The 16,095-nt window shown below is 45.5% G+C and overlaps 1 protein-coding gene across 6 annotated transcripts in view; it reads right to left on the bottom strand.

The window, feature by feature from the left end:
- The window catches only part of DENND1A (DENN domain containing 1A), a 445,274-nt gene that overhangs the window by 118,741 nt on the left and 310,438 nt on the right, over window positions 1-16,095 (bottom strand). For all 6 annotated transcript variants that reach the window (XM_054689761.1, XM_054689763.1, XM_054689766.1 and 3 more), the window contains exon 13: window positions 13,491-13,616. In XM_054689761.1, the coding sequence (XP_054545736.1) occupies window positions 13,491-13,616 (126 nt within the window). The remainder of the gene's footprint in view (window positions 1-13,490; window positions 13,617-16,095) is intronic.

The following is a 16,095-nucleotide window of genomic DNA, read 5'->3' as shown; positions in this document are numbered from 1 at the left end:
CACCCCAGTTTCAAACACCTTGTTCTCGTCCCATCATTAAACAGGAGCCAGGCAGGCAAATGTGAAGGAAGCCCTGTGAAGGAACCACTGAAGTAAACATTCTCTTCTGTATTTTACAGTTGAGGAAATAAGGTTCAGAGGGTACAGTGACACAGTGACTTGTTTAGAGTCACACAACCAAGAAGAGGCAGACACCAGGCTGGCACCAGGGTCTAATTATAAACTGGGGGCTTTGAACTTCATCATGTAGATTGTTTGCCTGGGGGAGTCACTAAAAAGCCTTCATATCTGGGATCTGGTAGCTGCCAGACCTCGGGCCTGCTCTCCCCTCTTCTGCTCTGTCCTGCAGAAGGGAAGTGGATCTCCCTGGACTCCCAGATCAGTGGCTTCTGGCTTGGCCTGGCACCTGACAGGCCCTGGTGAGCCCGTGGGACGGGGATGGTGGAAGGAGATGGTCTCTGCTTGGGTGGGTGCTCCAGCAGTGGTCCTCCTCCCCACCCAAGCACCCACCCCACAGACCCACAGCGTCCAGCTTTAGTCACATGACCCGGCTCTGGACTCAGCACCACCTCTGTTCTTGCTCATCTCTGGATTACCTCTGCCTACCTTTGAGTATCAACTCCCCTGTCAGTTGGAGAACCATTTCCCTGAGTGATGTTTCCTCTAGTAAACATAGGAAGTGCTTTCATTTGCCCTCATTAGCCCCTAACCAATACACAGATTGAGGTGCTGGCTGAGGGCACCAGCTGGCAGTTGGGGCCTGCGCTGGGAGGGCCAAGTGGTGGCCAGGTTCTCTAAGTCCACCTGTTGGTCACAAACCTCTTACCAAAGAAGTGCTTTGGAAAAGCAACAGGCTCTCTTTTTCTGGGGTGCATGGCAATGAGACTGGGGTGAAATGAACACAGTGGGTGTCCTATTTCCAAGGCCTTTGAGTAAGAAAAATTCATCACCCATTAGTGATAGCAGCGTTCCCCACGCTCTGCTGAGGAGCACTAGCTGCATGGAATGTTAATAGGTATTTGGTGGGAGGGTGATCAGGGGTGGGGGAAGGTTTTACAAAATGCTGAATTAAACAAAGCCATCCAGATTTCCTTATGGTGGGGCTTCAATAACTGTGCACTGTAAATATCCAGAAAAAAGATCCAGTGAAATATATGTGATAAGCCCAAAAATCACGTACACAAAGACATAGCAACATCTTGCAGTTGTAAAACGTCAGAGACCTTTGTTCTGGAAATACCAAATGGAGGGATTACTGCTCAAACACTTTTGGGGATCTCCAGGTCTTTCATGGACAAGATCAGACTTCTCTTCCACTTCATCCTCAGCCACACTCCCCCTTCCTGTCTCTGTTCCATAGGACCCCTCACTGCAGCTATCCACACCCCATGGCTTCCATGCCCCTTGCCTGTGAGTGAGCGATTTCCGGCCCCAAGCAAGAGGCATCCTTCCCTGGGGAGCCTTCCCTATAACCCAAGCAAAGGCGACTTGTCCAGCATTTGGATGTCTACCCCTTGGGCAACACTCTACTATACCATTTCCCACATTCTCTTTGGACTGACTTTGCCAACTTTTTTTTTTTTTAAATATACATATATATATTTATTTATTTATACAAGCACTGGGTATAGTCAGAAGCGCGGGAGGGTAAGAGAATTCACCAGAGCCAGAGCGGGGAGCAGAGCAGGCAGAAGGACCGAAGTACACTGCTGAGGGGAGCAGCGGGCGGCAGGAGAGGTCTGCGCGCCATGTGTGACCATCCTCCAGTGGCCGGGGAGCAGCCGGGGATCGAACCCGAGCTGTGGAGACTGCGGGCAGCTTCGCAACCCAGCGCTCAACCGCTGCGCCACCGGGGAGGCCCAACTTTTTTTTTTTTTAAATCAAATGTTATTGATTTATAAAACTAAAAAATTTTGGGAGAACAATATCACATGCACACACATGCTCCTCCACCAAAGCTGCTGTGCTGACGCCTGGTCACTGTCCCTCCCTCCACCCCAAGCCTGTAATCACCATCTTTTTCAGAGTCTAGGGATATTTTTTTCCTGTGTTTTGCACTTGTTTTCTTTGGTTATTTATGTTCCACAAATGAATGAAAGCATCCAGTAACTGTCCTTCCCTTTCTGACTTATTTCACTTAGCATCAGCACCTCAAGTTCCATCTGCATTGTCCCCAGAGGCACTGTTTTATCCTTTTTAAAAGCTCGGTAATATTCCACTGAAAACACACACACACACACACACACACACCCCTTCATTACCCAGTCATCTGTCACTGGCATTTAGCATGGTTCCAAGTGGCTATTGTGAATAATATTGCATCAACTTTGGGGTACTTAAATCACTTCATATTAGTGTTTTCATATTCTTTGGTTATGAAGGATATGCGTGACTCAGCTTTGGAAACCTACAAGTGATATTGCTGGATCATATGGCATTTCCATTGCTGTTTTTAAAGGCCTCTCCAGGTACTACCCACAGAGGCTCTAACAACTTACACTCCCATTAACCGTGCATGAGTCCTCCTCTTTCTCCACACCCTTGACAAACACTTGTTCCCATTTTTCGTGACCATTTTCAAAAGGGGTGAGGTGATACCTCACTGTGGTTTGATTTGGATTTTTTTTTTACGTGCTACCCTGCATTAGCTTTAAGAACAGCGATTGAATCTTATTTGTCATGGTGTGCAAGTCAGGGTGGGTACGCCCCTGGTGAGCTCTGTGTGAGTGTGTGTGTGTGTGTGTGTGTGTGTGTACAAGTACCCCAAGATTTCAAATGCTTGGGTCATTTTCTGCTATCAAGTCTTGGTTATAATGGACTTAAAATTCACATCCAATCACATAAGAGTTCCATTGTTACAATGAGCCCTAATAAATGAAACTTATCTTCATGTGGCTACTTTTATTATCATGGAAATCACTGATCTTTTTGAAATCCTAAAATCAACTGAAAACAACTGCCATCAGCTCAGCAGAGCACCTGGTGAACGCTGCCGAGAGGAAGCGCCACTAGGTGTCAGTCCAGGAAAGGGTGAGGGAGCGCCGCGCCTGGGAGTGTTTTACTTTTTCATCCAATTATCACTAGAAATATCAAATATTTAAACAACAAAATATTAGGCAATTAAAATCATCTATTAAAGGAATGGGTTTAAAAAAAGATAGCTAAAATTTTGACATTTCCCCTTTGCAAAATAATTAATAAATGGTGTTAATTTGACCTATCATTTAAAAGAAACATTTGCACAGATTAGAGACATTGACTCCTAAGAGGAAACCAGCTTGGCTTTTTTTTCTGAAATGCCCTCCAAGTGTGTGGAACACAGACCATATGGCAATCACTGTGGTGGGCGTGGTCAGAGGACTGAGCAGGGTTTGGGGGGGGGGGGTCAGGCAGATAGGGGGCCGGAACCCTGGTCCTACCACACTTCAAAACATGGCCCAGCCTTGCTGAGCCTTGGTTTCTCATCGGCCAAATGGGGCTGCGTAAGTCTCCTCCTGAGGACTATACAATTTTAAAAAGAAAACATATGTAAAGAGTCTAGCAGAGGAATGCATGCTTGGGTGCTTCTTGCTTTTCCTCAAGACTTCAAGCCTTGGGATTTATTGTAACAAAACAGTTTCAACTTCCAAACATCTGAGGACATTGTAACTAAAGTATGATCCTTTCACTCATCCTAGAGAGTTATGGAGTCTCTATGTATCAGGCTCTGTGCCAGGATCACCCGAACACACCCAGACTCCACTGCCTTCCAGAGTGGCTTGGTTATCGGTGGAGGGGGCATCACAAGGCTGAAGGTGAGGGAGCTGCTGAGAACGTGTCCACAGCCCATGGAAAATCAGCGTGAATGTGTGCAGGGGAGAGGGGCACTGAGGAAAGGAAATCTACCATTTTATCTCCTCATTATCATAAATCCCATCATGTCCCCCACAGACCAACCCACCCTCTCTCCACTTTATATTACACAGCCTCAACTGCACACTGGAGGCCTAAGAAGAATAAGACAAAATCCTGTTCTTAAGAAGCTCATAGTTAGTTACGACAGGAAGTCATATCCCTGTTTCAGGCTCCAAATTGTCAAATGTTATCACTGCTTGAAAACGTATTAGAAAGGTTTCCTTCTCAGAGTCTCACTGAAAAAGTAACAGACCCTAAAGCGAGATCATTTGATTGAAAACACCGGTAACAGCAACCATTTCTCTTTGCTGCTGCTTCCGAGAGATTCAGTATTTAAAACGGCCTCCGTGGCGTCAGCTACTCCAGGATCTACTCCCCTCTTGTATTTTCTTAACTAGAACTGAACACTTACTGCTGCTGTGAATGGAGATGTCACAGAGGGTGATCCTGGCAGACTTTAACTGTCAATGGTCAGCGACCAGACTGCCCTAGTTGTTTCTTTATTTTACATTCACACATTTATGTTGTGGTGTCTGTGTCAAATTCTGCTCCTTATGCTCCAAGATGAAGCTGCTGGGATGCATGCTATGATGTGGATGAAACTTGAAAACACGATTTTTAAAAATGAAGCATGTCCATGGAGAAACTCTGAAATAGGACCACCGGGCTTTCTGATTCTGGCACAGGTCACGTTCATTCATTTGCTGGTCCAGTTATTCCATGAACATATGATGAGCATTTGCTAAATATCAGACTGTGAGGGACACCAAGGGCTACAGAACAAGATTTCATTCTCTTCTATTGGAGCAGAGTGAGGAAGGAGCCAGGGTTATGAAGTAAGATCAAGTGAAGACTGGAATTCCTCCTGGATAGTCTAAGATGGATGAACTGTATTTTATTTTTCCAGCATTTTAGAACATATGGGAACTTCATTTTGATCCTATTCAGTGACGCTCTTTGAAATTATTCAGTTAAACTTGATCATCGTGTTTAAATGATTTCCTGCTGGTTCTCATCTTCTCTGACCAAAGGACCTACTTTGTACATGGCTGTCTAATTCTAGAACAATGGTTCTCAGTTCAGCAAGCAATCGTGGTGGGGCTCCAAAGTGCCAAGACCCCCACCCTGTGGTCTTGAGCAACATCAAGGTCCAAGGGAGGTGGAAGTGGAGATTCAGTGCCAATTTTGAGTGGTGGTTCTCTCACCCCAATCAACACAAAATGTTTCTGATGAATAGTGGGGGAAAGGCTCTCAGCTGTATTTTCTCTTATGCATTTAAAAATAGACTTTAATGCAGATCTTAATTTCAAACCCTTGGGACCTAATTTTAAATGCTTGGTACACCCCTGTTTGCCTGTCAGTGCTGGGGAGCAATAACCTGAAATAGGTGTCAAATAAGTATTGAAGGAAATAATAATCAAATAGGTGATTTCTTACAAGCCCTTCATGTATCATGAGACAAAGGCCAAAGTTTCACGGTTATTTCAGAAAAATAAAGGGCCAGAGTCTCATATTTTGCAGTTTCAGCCAGTCTGACACTTGCTGAACCAATGTGGCCAGCACTGTTCTAGAATGTATCTCATTCTCCGACTCTTCCTCCTTTACCTTCTTGCCAACCAGGAATAGTTACTACCAATTAGTTAATATCAACTACAAGCTAAATAGTGCACTGGCATTTTACATACACCATTGCCCTTTTTTTCAACAATCCTATAAGGCATGGGTTATTTCCATTTTATAGATAATTGGAAAGAAAACTGAGGCTCAGAGAGGCTAGGTGGTTTCTAAGGTCATCTTCTGGTAGATGACAGATTCAGGATTAAGACTCCAAAGACTATACCTTTTCCATCACATTCAGTGGCCTCCTTAGAGGCCAGAACTACAGTGGTGGTTCCTGGGGTCCTTGGACTTGTAGGGGTAGAAGCACCTCTTTTTACCCCTGACATTCCCAGGATGGGAATACTTGACTTGGGAGAAAAAATGGTAACCAGTAAGTTACCAGCCCCTTCTCTAGTCCACTGTAGACTCCTGCTGTCAATGCATCTGTTTAGCTCAGGCCTGTAGGTTTTGGCTATAATTCCTTATCTGCTTGCCTAAAATAAACTGGAAAATAAGAAAATCTTTCACAAGCTTTTCCTATAGAATATTCATGGGTACATATCCCTGCTTCACAAACAAGCTACTGTCCACTTAAAAAAGCATGGGTTGTATATGGAAAACAATTTGATGGTTTCTCAAAAAGTTAAATGTAAAACTACCATGTAACCCAGCAATACCACTCTTAGGTAGATACCTGAAAGAACCGAAAACAGGGACTCAAACAGATAGTATACAAGGAATACTCATAACAGCGTTATTCACAATAGGCAAAAGGTGGAAATAACCAAGTGCTCAGGAAGAGATGCACAGATAAGCAAAATGCAGCATGCACACACAGTGGAGTATTATTCTGCCTCAAATAGGGATGAAGTTTGGATACATGCAACGATGCATGTGACCTTGAAAATAGTATGCTGAGTGAAATAAGCCAGACACAAAAAGGACCACTATGGTACAATTCAACTTCATATGAAATCTTTAGAACATGCAAATTCAAAGAGAACAAGTAGACTAGAAGCTATCAAGGGCTAGGGAAATGGAGAGTTATTGCTTAAAGGCTACAGAGTTTGAGGTGATGAGAAACTTTGAAAATACATAGGGATGTTTGTACAACATTGTGGATATAAAGAAGGCCACTGAATTGTATACTTAACAATGACTAAAATGACAAAATTTTGTTTTATATCTCTATGTATCACCACAATTAAAAGAAAAAAATGCACGGGCTCTGAGGACAGACGTGGGTTAAAAATCCCAGCTCTACCATGCCCATGCTGAGTGGGAACCCCAGAACCAGCAGAGGCACGCACACATCAGCACTTCCCAGGCTTCATGAAATATCCCCCTCCATATGGTCTCTTCACTTCCTAATCTCTCACCTTGCTGTACAATTTTAAGGTTCTTTGTACCTTTATTTGTACTAGGAGGTACAGACAAAGTAGTAATTCCTCTTCTGAATGTCCTGGGTGTCCCTTGCTTGCCTGTGTGAAGGGCAGGGTGTGCACCCCACGAAGGGATGAATCTTGTGAGACACTCTAGGCTGAGACAACTGCCTGACCCCATGACAAGCTGGCACCACAGTCAGGGTCCTGCTCTGGGACTTGCATTTTACTCTGGGGACTTTACAATACTGCATTTCAAAGCCTTATTCACAAATGTTAAGTGAAGTATTAATGCTAATATCGAAAGATCAGGAACAACCTAGATGCCCATAGGTGAGTGGTCCTGGGAACCGTGGAAGCTGCACTTAGTGGAATATTGTGCAGCTATGGAGAAATGCACAGGATGCAACATTCAATGGAGGAGAAAAACACTTTGAACCTAGCTCTGATAGCAGCTATGTAAACACTCTGCATAATGAAAAATAATTAAGCAAACTTATACAAAAGGTAGCTGAGGGTAGTTGTGTTAGCTCCGTGGGGCTGTAGTGATGTTTTCATTCTTCTCAATATTTTTTCTATTTTCTGCTACACTAACAACACACACAAATACAGTTGTTTGTTAAACCACGAGATCAATGGTGCTACTCAACCAGGAGACAAACACGCATGGTGCTTTCTCTGACCTACTCTGACACAGCCTCGTCCGTTCATGCTTGAAAGCCAGGCTATCAATCTGCTTTTATCTTAACTTCTCTGTCTTCAAGGGATTTTAGGTGGATAAATATGACTCAGCAGAATCATGTGCAAAATCAGGGGCTGTAAAGTAGGTGATGCCAGTGCACCCTGGGCTGAACCCAGAAGCCGGGCCTCCTGGGAAGGATGAAGCAGCATGACCCCCTCCCTGCACTCAATATGCACTACCCCAGCCCAGTGTTCGCTCCCTGTGGGCAGGGGCCGTGTTCCTTTCATCCCAGTCAACCCCGCCAGCAGGCTGGCCCAGAGTAAGCCACATAAGCTTAAATAGATGACTCTCCCAGAGCTCCCTCCATGCGGGCCTTTCCACAGATACAGCAGGGGACACAGTGCATCTTAAATATCCATCAGCACCCACATCCGCCAAGGGCCCACAGTGGCCGGCTATGAACAAGCGTCTTCACAGGCACTGTCTTAAAATGACTCTCTGCAGCATAAGCTATGAAATGAGAAACACCAAACAGAAAAAGGCTGAAATATAACCACACCAGCCAATGTCTGAAAGTTCTTTAACACCGAGGCCATTGTGCAATGAAATGTCTTTTCAAAGCGAGGGTGGTGGGTTAGTCTTATTCAGATTTCATGATGATATAATTTTAAACAAAGGAGTGAGTTAAAAGTGAGATTCTTTTGAAAATCCATTTGTTCTGAGAAGAGAGAAAGGGGAACATGTGAGGTAAATTTAAGAACCACACTGCTAGACACATCCTTCAAAAGTTGCAATCTTCCACCAAGCAGAGAAAGGAGCCTTGGCCTGGCAATTAAAATCATTCGTCTTTTATCCCCTTCTTGCCAAAAAGGACCCCAGCCCTAACTAGTTAATCCCTAACACTCACTGCTACTCCCAGAGTTGCCTGGCAACTGCTAGGAGGCGTGTGAGAGAGCAAGAAAGGCCTAAATAAATGAGCTGGAGCCTGAGCTGCTGCTTGACATGGATAAAGGGGGTTTTTCTGAATGGGGCTGCCTGGCTGCTTGGGGTTCTGTCATTTAAGTGGAGAAGAACAAGTTGGCTTGGCTCATATTGTTAAATATCTTGGGCTTTGCACCTGATATTCTCTGGGTGACTGAAAAGTGGGTCACGTGCCCTTGTGGATTGCAGACACTCTCCCCTCTGCCAGGAAGCACCAATCTCCAGGGCCAAAAGACAGGGCAGGAGGTGGTGAATACGCACTGAACAGAGGCTGAGGGCCAGCCTGGCCCCTATGCTTCCCTGGTCCCTTATTTCCTCATCTATCTTTCCAGCCATTATTCCAAAATATCCTCATGGATACCCACACTATGCCACCAGCACTGCCCAGTGCTGGCAAGGCAAAGAGAGTTGTGTATGTGGAACATGTGGAGACCAGAACAAAGGCAGTCAAGAGGGTGTGGCACAAGCAACCTGGGTTGGGCAGCAGGCCGGCCCCAGTCAACTCCAGGCTCTCTTACTTCCTGGAAGTGACCTGACCTCCATCCCCACTCTGTGGAAGGGACAGTCACATAAGTGAAGCCACTTGGAGATAAACCCAGCTCTGACTGGGGAGACATGGCTGTGGCTGAATACCCACAGCCCCATCTCAGCGCATGCCCTGACCCCTGGGAGGCACTCGCTTGGCCCTGAGGAGGAGGACCCCTGGGGAGCCAACGCAGGCTCTCCCCATTCTGGACCAGGTCAGAAGGCAAGGATGGGGAGGAGCAGCTCAGCTCCTGGCACATGGTCAGAGCAAAGGGCTACCTTCCTCTTCCCTTCTAGGCCTGGAAAGAAGACCAAGCTTGAGACTCCTCAGTCAGTTGCATTTTGACCTTTCTTTTTTCCAGCAGAAAAGAAAATAAAGACCAAGGAATTAAAATTCTCCAGTGAGCTCTGGGCTGGGCTGGGATAGTGGTGGGGGTTGGGTTTCCAGTCCCTGCTGTGAGGAGGGGTTGCCCATCTCTGCCTCTCAGGCTGGGGCTCAACTACTCCTTACAGAGCCAGGCAGGGCATCCAGGGGCTTATCAGGAGCCATTCCCCAGGGCTCCCCACAGCTCTGGGAGCAGAGTAGTATGGAACACAGTCAAGTCTACCGTGTTGTGTCTTTAAAAAAAAAAGACAAAACTCTGACTTTGCAGTGACCTGGGTCCCAAGACTGCCTCCTGGGTCCCATGATGCTGGGGTGCCTTCAGCAGCCACACAATTCTCTGAACCCCGTTCCTCTCTTCGCCCTCCACCTGGACAGTTCTGTCCCCTAAGATGCCACCTATTTCTGGCCAGCAGCTTCCTCCCTCACCTTGTGGATCAAGGCCTTAAACCTCCTCAGATCCTCTGGCTCTGTGGCTCCACATCAGGGAATCTGCCTAAGGAACTAATTCAGACAGCACATAAAGAGTTACATAAAGATGTTCACCTTCTGTGTTTTTTAAAATGATCAAAAGTTACCAAAAGTCACAAGGACCCAGGTAGGACCATGTGGTGGGGCCGGCACTGGTTTCAGGTTGCAGGAAGCTGAGAGAAATCTCTGCAAGTGGGGTCCAGACATTTGCCTCTTTAAAAGCCCCACAGGTGATTTTGACACCCCAGCCAGAGCCGAGAACTATCGGGGTTACCTGGGGAGATATATGTAGCCCTTAAAAATGACATTTAAGGAGAGTTTTTATATGATGTGAAAACATGGTTACAGAACACTAAAATGCAAAAACAAATAAGTGGGGACCGGATTGTATTGCCAGGGATATCGCAAATGTCTGAGAGGAGAAAAGCAAAAACACAAGGTGGATGAACAAGAATAAACCCAAAATCTAGACCCTAGCTGGAAACACACTATCAAATCACCTACATTCCAGATGACATGACCAGGATGCTTTCTCATTTCTACTGCTGTCACTTTAAACATTTTTATAAAACCAAGAACAGGTGCTATTTTTACAACCAGACAAGCAACTGGAAGACAAGAGGCCCCAGGAAGGCCACCTAGTCCCTTCACCAGTGTCCTGCGCACCACCCCATGGGCTTACTCCAGCCACCACTGCCCAGCCAGCACAGCCCAGACTCCCGACTGCGGGCCTCCACCCTTCACACGGTCTCAGGCTCAGATATGCTTTGCAGTCATTATTTTACCCCCAAAACAATCTCATAAAGGAGGTGTTATCCCATTTATGGGGTTGAGAATTGGCTAGAATTAAATCTATGGTGCAAAACCCATCCAGGAAACCTGCTGATGATGGTGCTGGTGATTTCAGGCCCTCTGGCTTCTCTCATGACCTGACAGAAGTCATCTGGCAGGTGAACAGGATTGAAAGCGCCACATATCTGTCACGTGTCCTTCTAGACACAGACCCCTGCACACTGTAACATCTCTGAAGCCTGGGTGGGTTGTGCAGTTGATGGCACACTTTGTGACAATGAAGGTGCACTGCTCTTTCTTCATGGCACATAAAATGACAGCGTGTCTTACCCCCAAATGCAACTTAGATTCAGTGAAATGTACCATCAAATGCACCATTCAGTGAAATGTACAATCAAACCTGCCATGCTAGTCTCAGAATGCTGCTCTTAATGACCATATAATACTCCACCATATGGATGTACTTTAATTTACTTAACCTGATGTCTGTTATGGAAACTTTGGTCTTTTCCAATTTTTTACCATTATAAACACTGCTGCTGGAAGTGCCTGCATTAAGCCTCCTTTTTTCTGTTATGGGCATCTTCATCATCTTCCAGGCCCAAATTACAGGAGGCAGTTTGACTTTTTTGTTCCTCATCTTCCATATTTTATCTGTTTCTGAGCCTCATCATTTCTTCCTCATGGCAGCTTTTCTGGGTGTAACCAGAGGGGGCTCTCTTCTGAGTCCCAAAAAGTCCCTGGACTTCCAGCTTCCCTGTAGTTCATGGCTGCATTACCCCTCAAACATGATTTCAGTCACTTCTCATCTCTGCATCACATTCCCAGCATCCATTGCTCCGTCAAAGTTGATTTCAACTTCTTCTGCACCCACCTCTCTACTGAACTCATTACTCCAGACTAAGTGGCCATGAGGCATCCTGCCTCCAAGCCTGGGCTCACTCACTTGAGTCCACACCTACTACAGGAAGGGATGCGTCTTTTTCGAAACCTTACCCATCAGACCCTGGTCAAGTTTCACCTTTCCCATGGAATGATTTAAGGCTCTTTGGCCCTTACACCCACCTGGAGAGGGAGGATAATAGCTATTCTTATCCTAATTCTACAAGTGAAGAAACTGAGGTTTAAAGAGCTGAAGTGGCATGTTCAAGGTCATACAGTGTCATACAGTGTAGAAGTAAAGAGAGAGGATTTAAACTCTAGGGCTTCCATCCTTGAAACACTGCCTTTCAGAGCCAAGTGCACGTGCAGCCATCAACTCCTGAGGAGGACCTCAGATCACATACCTAGCAATGGGAACCAAGATTCAATAGCTCTGGACTCTAGACAAATTGAGATCCCTGTAAGGGTGACAATCTTCCTTCCTGTCAATTTCCAGCAACCTAAGGAAAGGACACAGCCAGTTGGCCCAGTCCCACTGCAGAGATGCGAAGACAACAGAATTTTTCTTGAATTTTGCCAACTCTCAAAAGAGCACTGAATCGGATCAGTTGGGCTGGGTCCAAAGTCATGACAAAGAATCAGAGCTGCCTCTCTGAGAGGCAGGACACGGGGATCTTGCTTTAAGCTGAAGTACTTTAGAGGACCTTATGGAAGTACTTCTTAGGAAGCCAAAGAATGCACCGCTCTCCTGTGATGTGACCACGACATTTCCTGAGTTTGGGCTGCCTGGAAGGGCTAAGTGCTGGTGGCAAGCCAGGAACAAGGAGGATGCTGACCCCCCATTTCTCTAGGTTTGCTTTACTCTGTGTTTCACTCAGGCGCATGGAGGAGCCATTGCAGTAAAAAACACAACAATGTGTTTAAACAATGTTTAAACAATGTTTAACAATGCTTAACAATGTTTAACTATGGTCATGAGGAAGCGTGACCAAGATTCACCATCAGAGTCTGCACATGGAACCACTGGCTGACATTCACACATCTTCTGTCATTTGACCTAATAAAACTGGATGGGAAAACCAAAACCAAAGCGAGCTCCCTGCTCTGACTAGGCTGCCTTTATCACCTGCTCGGGATGAAGGGTTCCCTCCAACCGTCTCTCCCAGAGACACAGGTTCCAGGCCAAACCCTTCATTGTCCTTGGTCAAGAACAGGCTGAGTACCAGAGGACAGCTTCTGAAGGAAGCTGGGAGAATTGGTACTTTCTTTGATTTTGGGCAAGACCTCATATCTTCATATCCTTATAATAACTAATCACCTCCTAGGGCAGGCAGACAGCAGCGCTGAGGTAACAGAGGCTCAGGAGAGCTGGAGGCCCACGGAGGCGAGAACATTCCTTCCCAGCCTCAGTGTACTCTGCAGTCATTTACACCAAGACCACATTGGAAGCCTCTGAGAAATGAATTCTGGGGTGCTTTACCTTCTCAAGCGAGGGTGGGGGAAAAGTCCCTTTACAGGAAGAGGGCAGAGAGGCACAGCAGGGGAGTGTGGCTTGGGGACTCCTTGGCTCCTTCACTGTGAGCCAGACATGTCTCTTCTCTGAGCCCGTGGAGAGACCATCATGCTCGCTGCTGCCTCACAGGCTCACCGTGGGCCCTGAGGGGGCAGGTGTGGGGCTGGGCCGGTGGGACACTGATGCACAGTTGCTGTGGGTGCTGCTGTCTGGGGAGGAAAAGGGCCCGAAGGCTCCCCTGAGCACCTCACACAGGGCCACCTCCAGCACCCACACCCTCCTCAGGTGACTGCAACACCCTGGTGAGTCGTGGGTCTCTCGTGGCCTCTGATTTACTTTCTGGACCCCGAACCAACATGGTTCCTGACAAGCCAGGAAGCGACTCACCGGCTCAATCTTCAGAGCATTTCGGTAGCTGCCGAAGAAAGCTGCCTGGGCCTTGAGGAATGCTCGGGCCACCCCATCGCCGGTTGTGGTGGAGACCTTCTTCAGCCGGTTCTTCAGTGAAGAGATCTGGGGACAGAGAGAGAGGAGACACAGGCTGAGGCCAGGGTGGAGGAGGCCGGCTGGCTAAGACCAGGGCACACCGCGCAACCCTGGAAGGCACTGATTTGGCACCTCAGCTGCTAGGAGGACAAGGTTCATTCACGTTAGGGAAGGTTTCTGAAGTTTCGGCAAATATTGCTCCTATTAGGGCAGATTTAATAAAAACAGAAAAAGCAACTTTCTAAGCAGTTACAATGTGCCAGGTAACTGCTTTCACAAAAAATTTCTAATTTAATTATTTTTTTAATTTTTTTAAAGATTTATTTATTTATGCATATAAGAACTGGGGTACAGGCCAGAGATGTGGGGGGTAAGAGGATCCATCAGAGACAGAGTGGGGAACAGAATAGGCAGACTGACTGAAATACACTGCTGAGGGGAGCAGAGGGCAAGACAGGAGAGGTCTGCCTCGCCATGTGGGTTTCTCCCTGGCCGGGGATTGAACTCGTGATGCAGAGGCTGTGGATTGCTTCGTAGTGTGGTGCTTAACCCCTTGCACCACCAGGGAGACCTAATTAAATTATTTAAATGATCCAGCAAGGGAGGAACTAGTGTTCCCACTTTACATGGGTGTAAAGGTATCAACAGTCTCAGAGGTTAGCTTGCGTACTTGGGAACAAAGCTAAAAAGCAGCCAAGCCAGAATATGAGGTTTTGTAATCTAAGCCCAAACTGCACAAAGATTTTGAGGTCCAGTTTTACTCCCTCTTCAAATTTCTCACTGATTTTAGAAATGGCTTATTTGACAATATATTATGTTGATAAATATAATTATCAATTATATATCATGTACTCCACACTCATACTTTAAAGGAATAGTAGCACTTATAGACATATATTTATAGGTTAAAACAAAACAGACAAGAAAACCATGGCATTCCATGGTGAAAAAGAGTAGGAATAGGTAAGTCTTATGGTCTCAGAGTAGCTAACAATGGAATACAAATTGAAATAAGAGTCTCCTAAACAAAGCAAAACAGGAAACATGAGAAGTTGCAAGATTCCTGAGATCATGTGTAATAAACTAGTTGCACAAATGGACAGATTTTCCTGAAAGCGACATAGGCAAAGTCTAAACTTTTCTCATGAGTCTTCAACGGAGAAACAGCTGCTGTTAGAGTGCCAAGCTGCCTGGTCTGTTTCTAATATGGCGCCATTCAAATCAGGGGGCTGCATTCCACAACCTCTGGGCACACACACTGAGTCCCATGAGAAAATACCCCTAAAAAGGGGCAACGAGGTGCTCTTGAGTCACTCACTTACTCCACAATTACTTCTTTCCTGTGTGTCTGGGCAGGTGGTAGGTGTGGAGGGTACTGTGCTGAGCAAAATCAAACATGGGTCCTGCCCTCATGAAGCTTACATTCTATTGAGGAAAATACCAATTCACGTGACATTGCTTTTGTAATACAGCCTATAACAGAGCTCAACAAAGAGGTCAAGGAAGGCTTCCTGGAGGGGAAGAGAAGCAGACTGAACTCTGAAGGATGAGCTCAAGTAGTTAACTTGGCAATGCAGGGAAGGGCTTGTGTACCAGGCATGAGGAACAGCCTTTGCAAAGACCCTGTGGTGAGAAGATGTTTAGAGAATAAAGAACTGTAACTTCAGTGGAGAGAATGATGGTGAATATGAGCTTCAAATGAGGCCAGAAAGAAGGGCAGGGGTGGGAAGGGCTATGTCTTCATCTTGAGAGAAATATAAGGTTAATGGCTATTTTAAAACATGCAGGTGACATAACAATAGCACTTTTTAGGAAGGGCTTGGATACAGAACTATCTAATTGGCTTGACATTATTTAAGGATAAAATTTAAGGATAAGATAGAAAATTAGATTCAGATGGTCCATGAATCATCTATAAATTTTTTATGTGAATGATGATCATTTTTTCTGGGCAAAGGCTTCATAGTTTCCCTCAGATTCCTAAAAGTGCCTACAAACTCAAAAAATAGTAATCACTGCTCTGGAACAGACTACATTTTAGAAATGCCCCCTGGATATTATTTCTTATTACCAAGTTCCTGATAAGGGATTTTTTTAAAAAAAGCCCATAAGACATATTTTAAATATCATTTTAAGTGCACACAGTTCAGGGGATTTTAGTATACTGACAGGGCTGTACAACTATCACTATTATCTAATTCTAGAACATTTCATAATGCCACTTTCCACAGCTCTATCTTACTGGCAGTTACTTCTCATTTCCCACTAATCCTCCTCCCTTCCTTCCTTACCTAACCCTAGGAAACCATTCATCTACTTTTCCCCTCAGGATTTGCCTATTCTGGACATAGAAATGGAACCATGCAGTCTTTTGTGAATGAATTCTTTTACTTAGTGGTGTTCATTAAGAGCAAGACTCATCCATGCCTTAATGTTTATCGATACCTTGTTCTTTTTCATGGCTGATTAATATTCCACCATATGGATATACCTCCTTTTGTTTAAC

The sequence above is a fragment of the Talpa occidentalis genome, unplaced genomic scaffold, assembly GCF_014898055.3.
Source record: "Talpa occidentalis isolate TD23 unplaced genomic scaffold, MPIMG_talOcc4v2.1 talOcc4.7, whole genome shotgun sequence".
NCBI classification, from domain to species: domain Eukaryota; kingdom Metazoa; phylum Chordata; class Mammalia; order Eulipotyphla; family Talpidae; genus Talpa; species Talpa occidentalis.
This window is presented reverse-complemented; position numbering and strand designations above follow the sequence as displayed.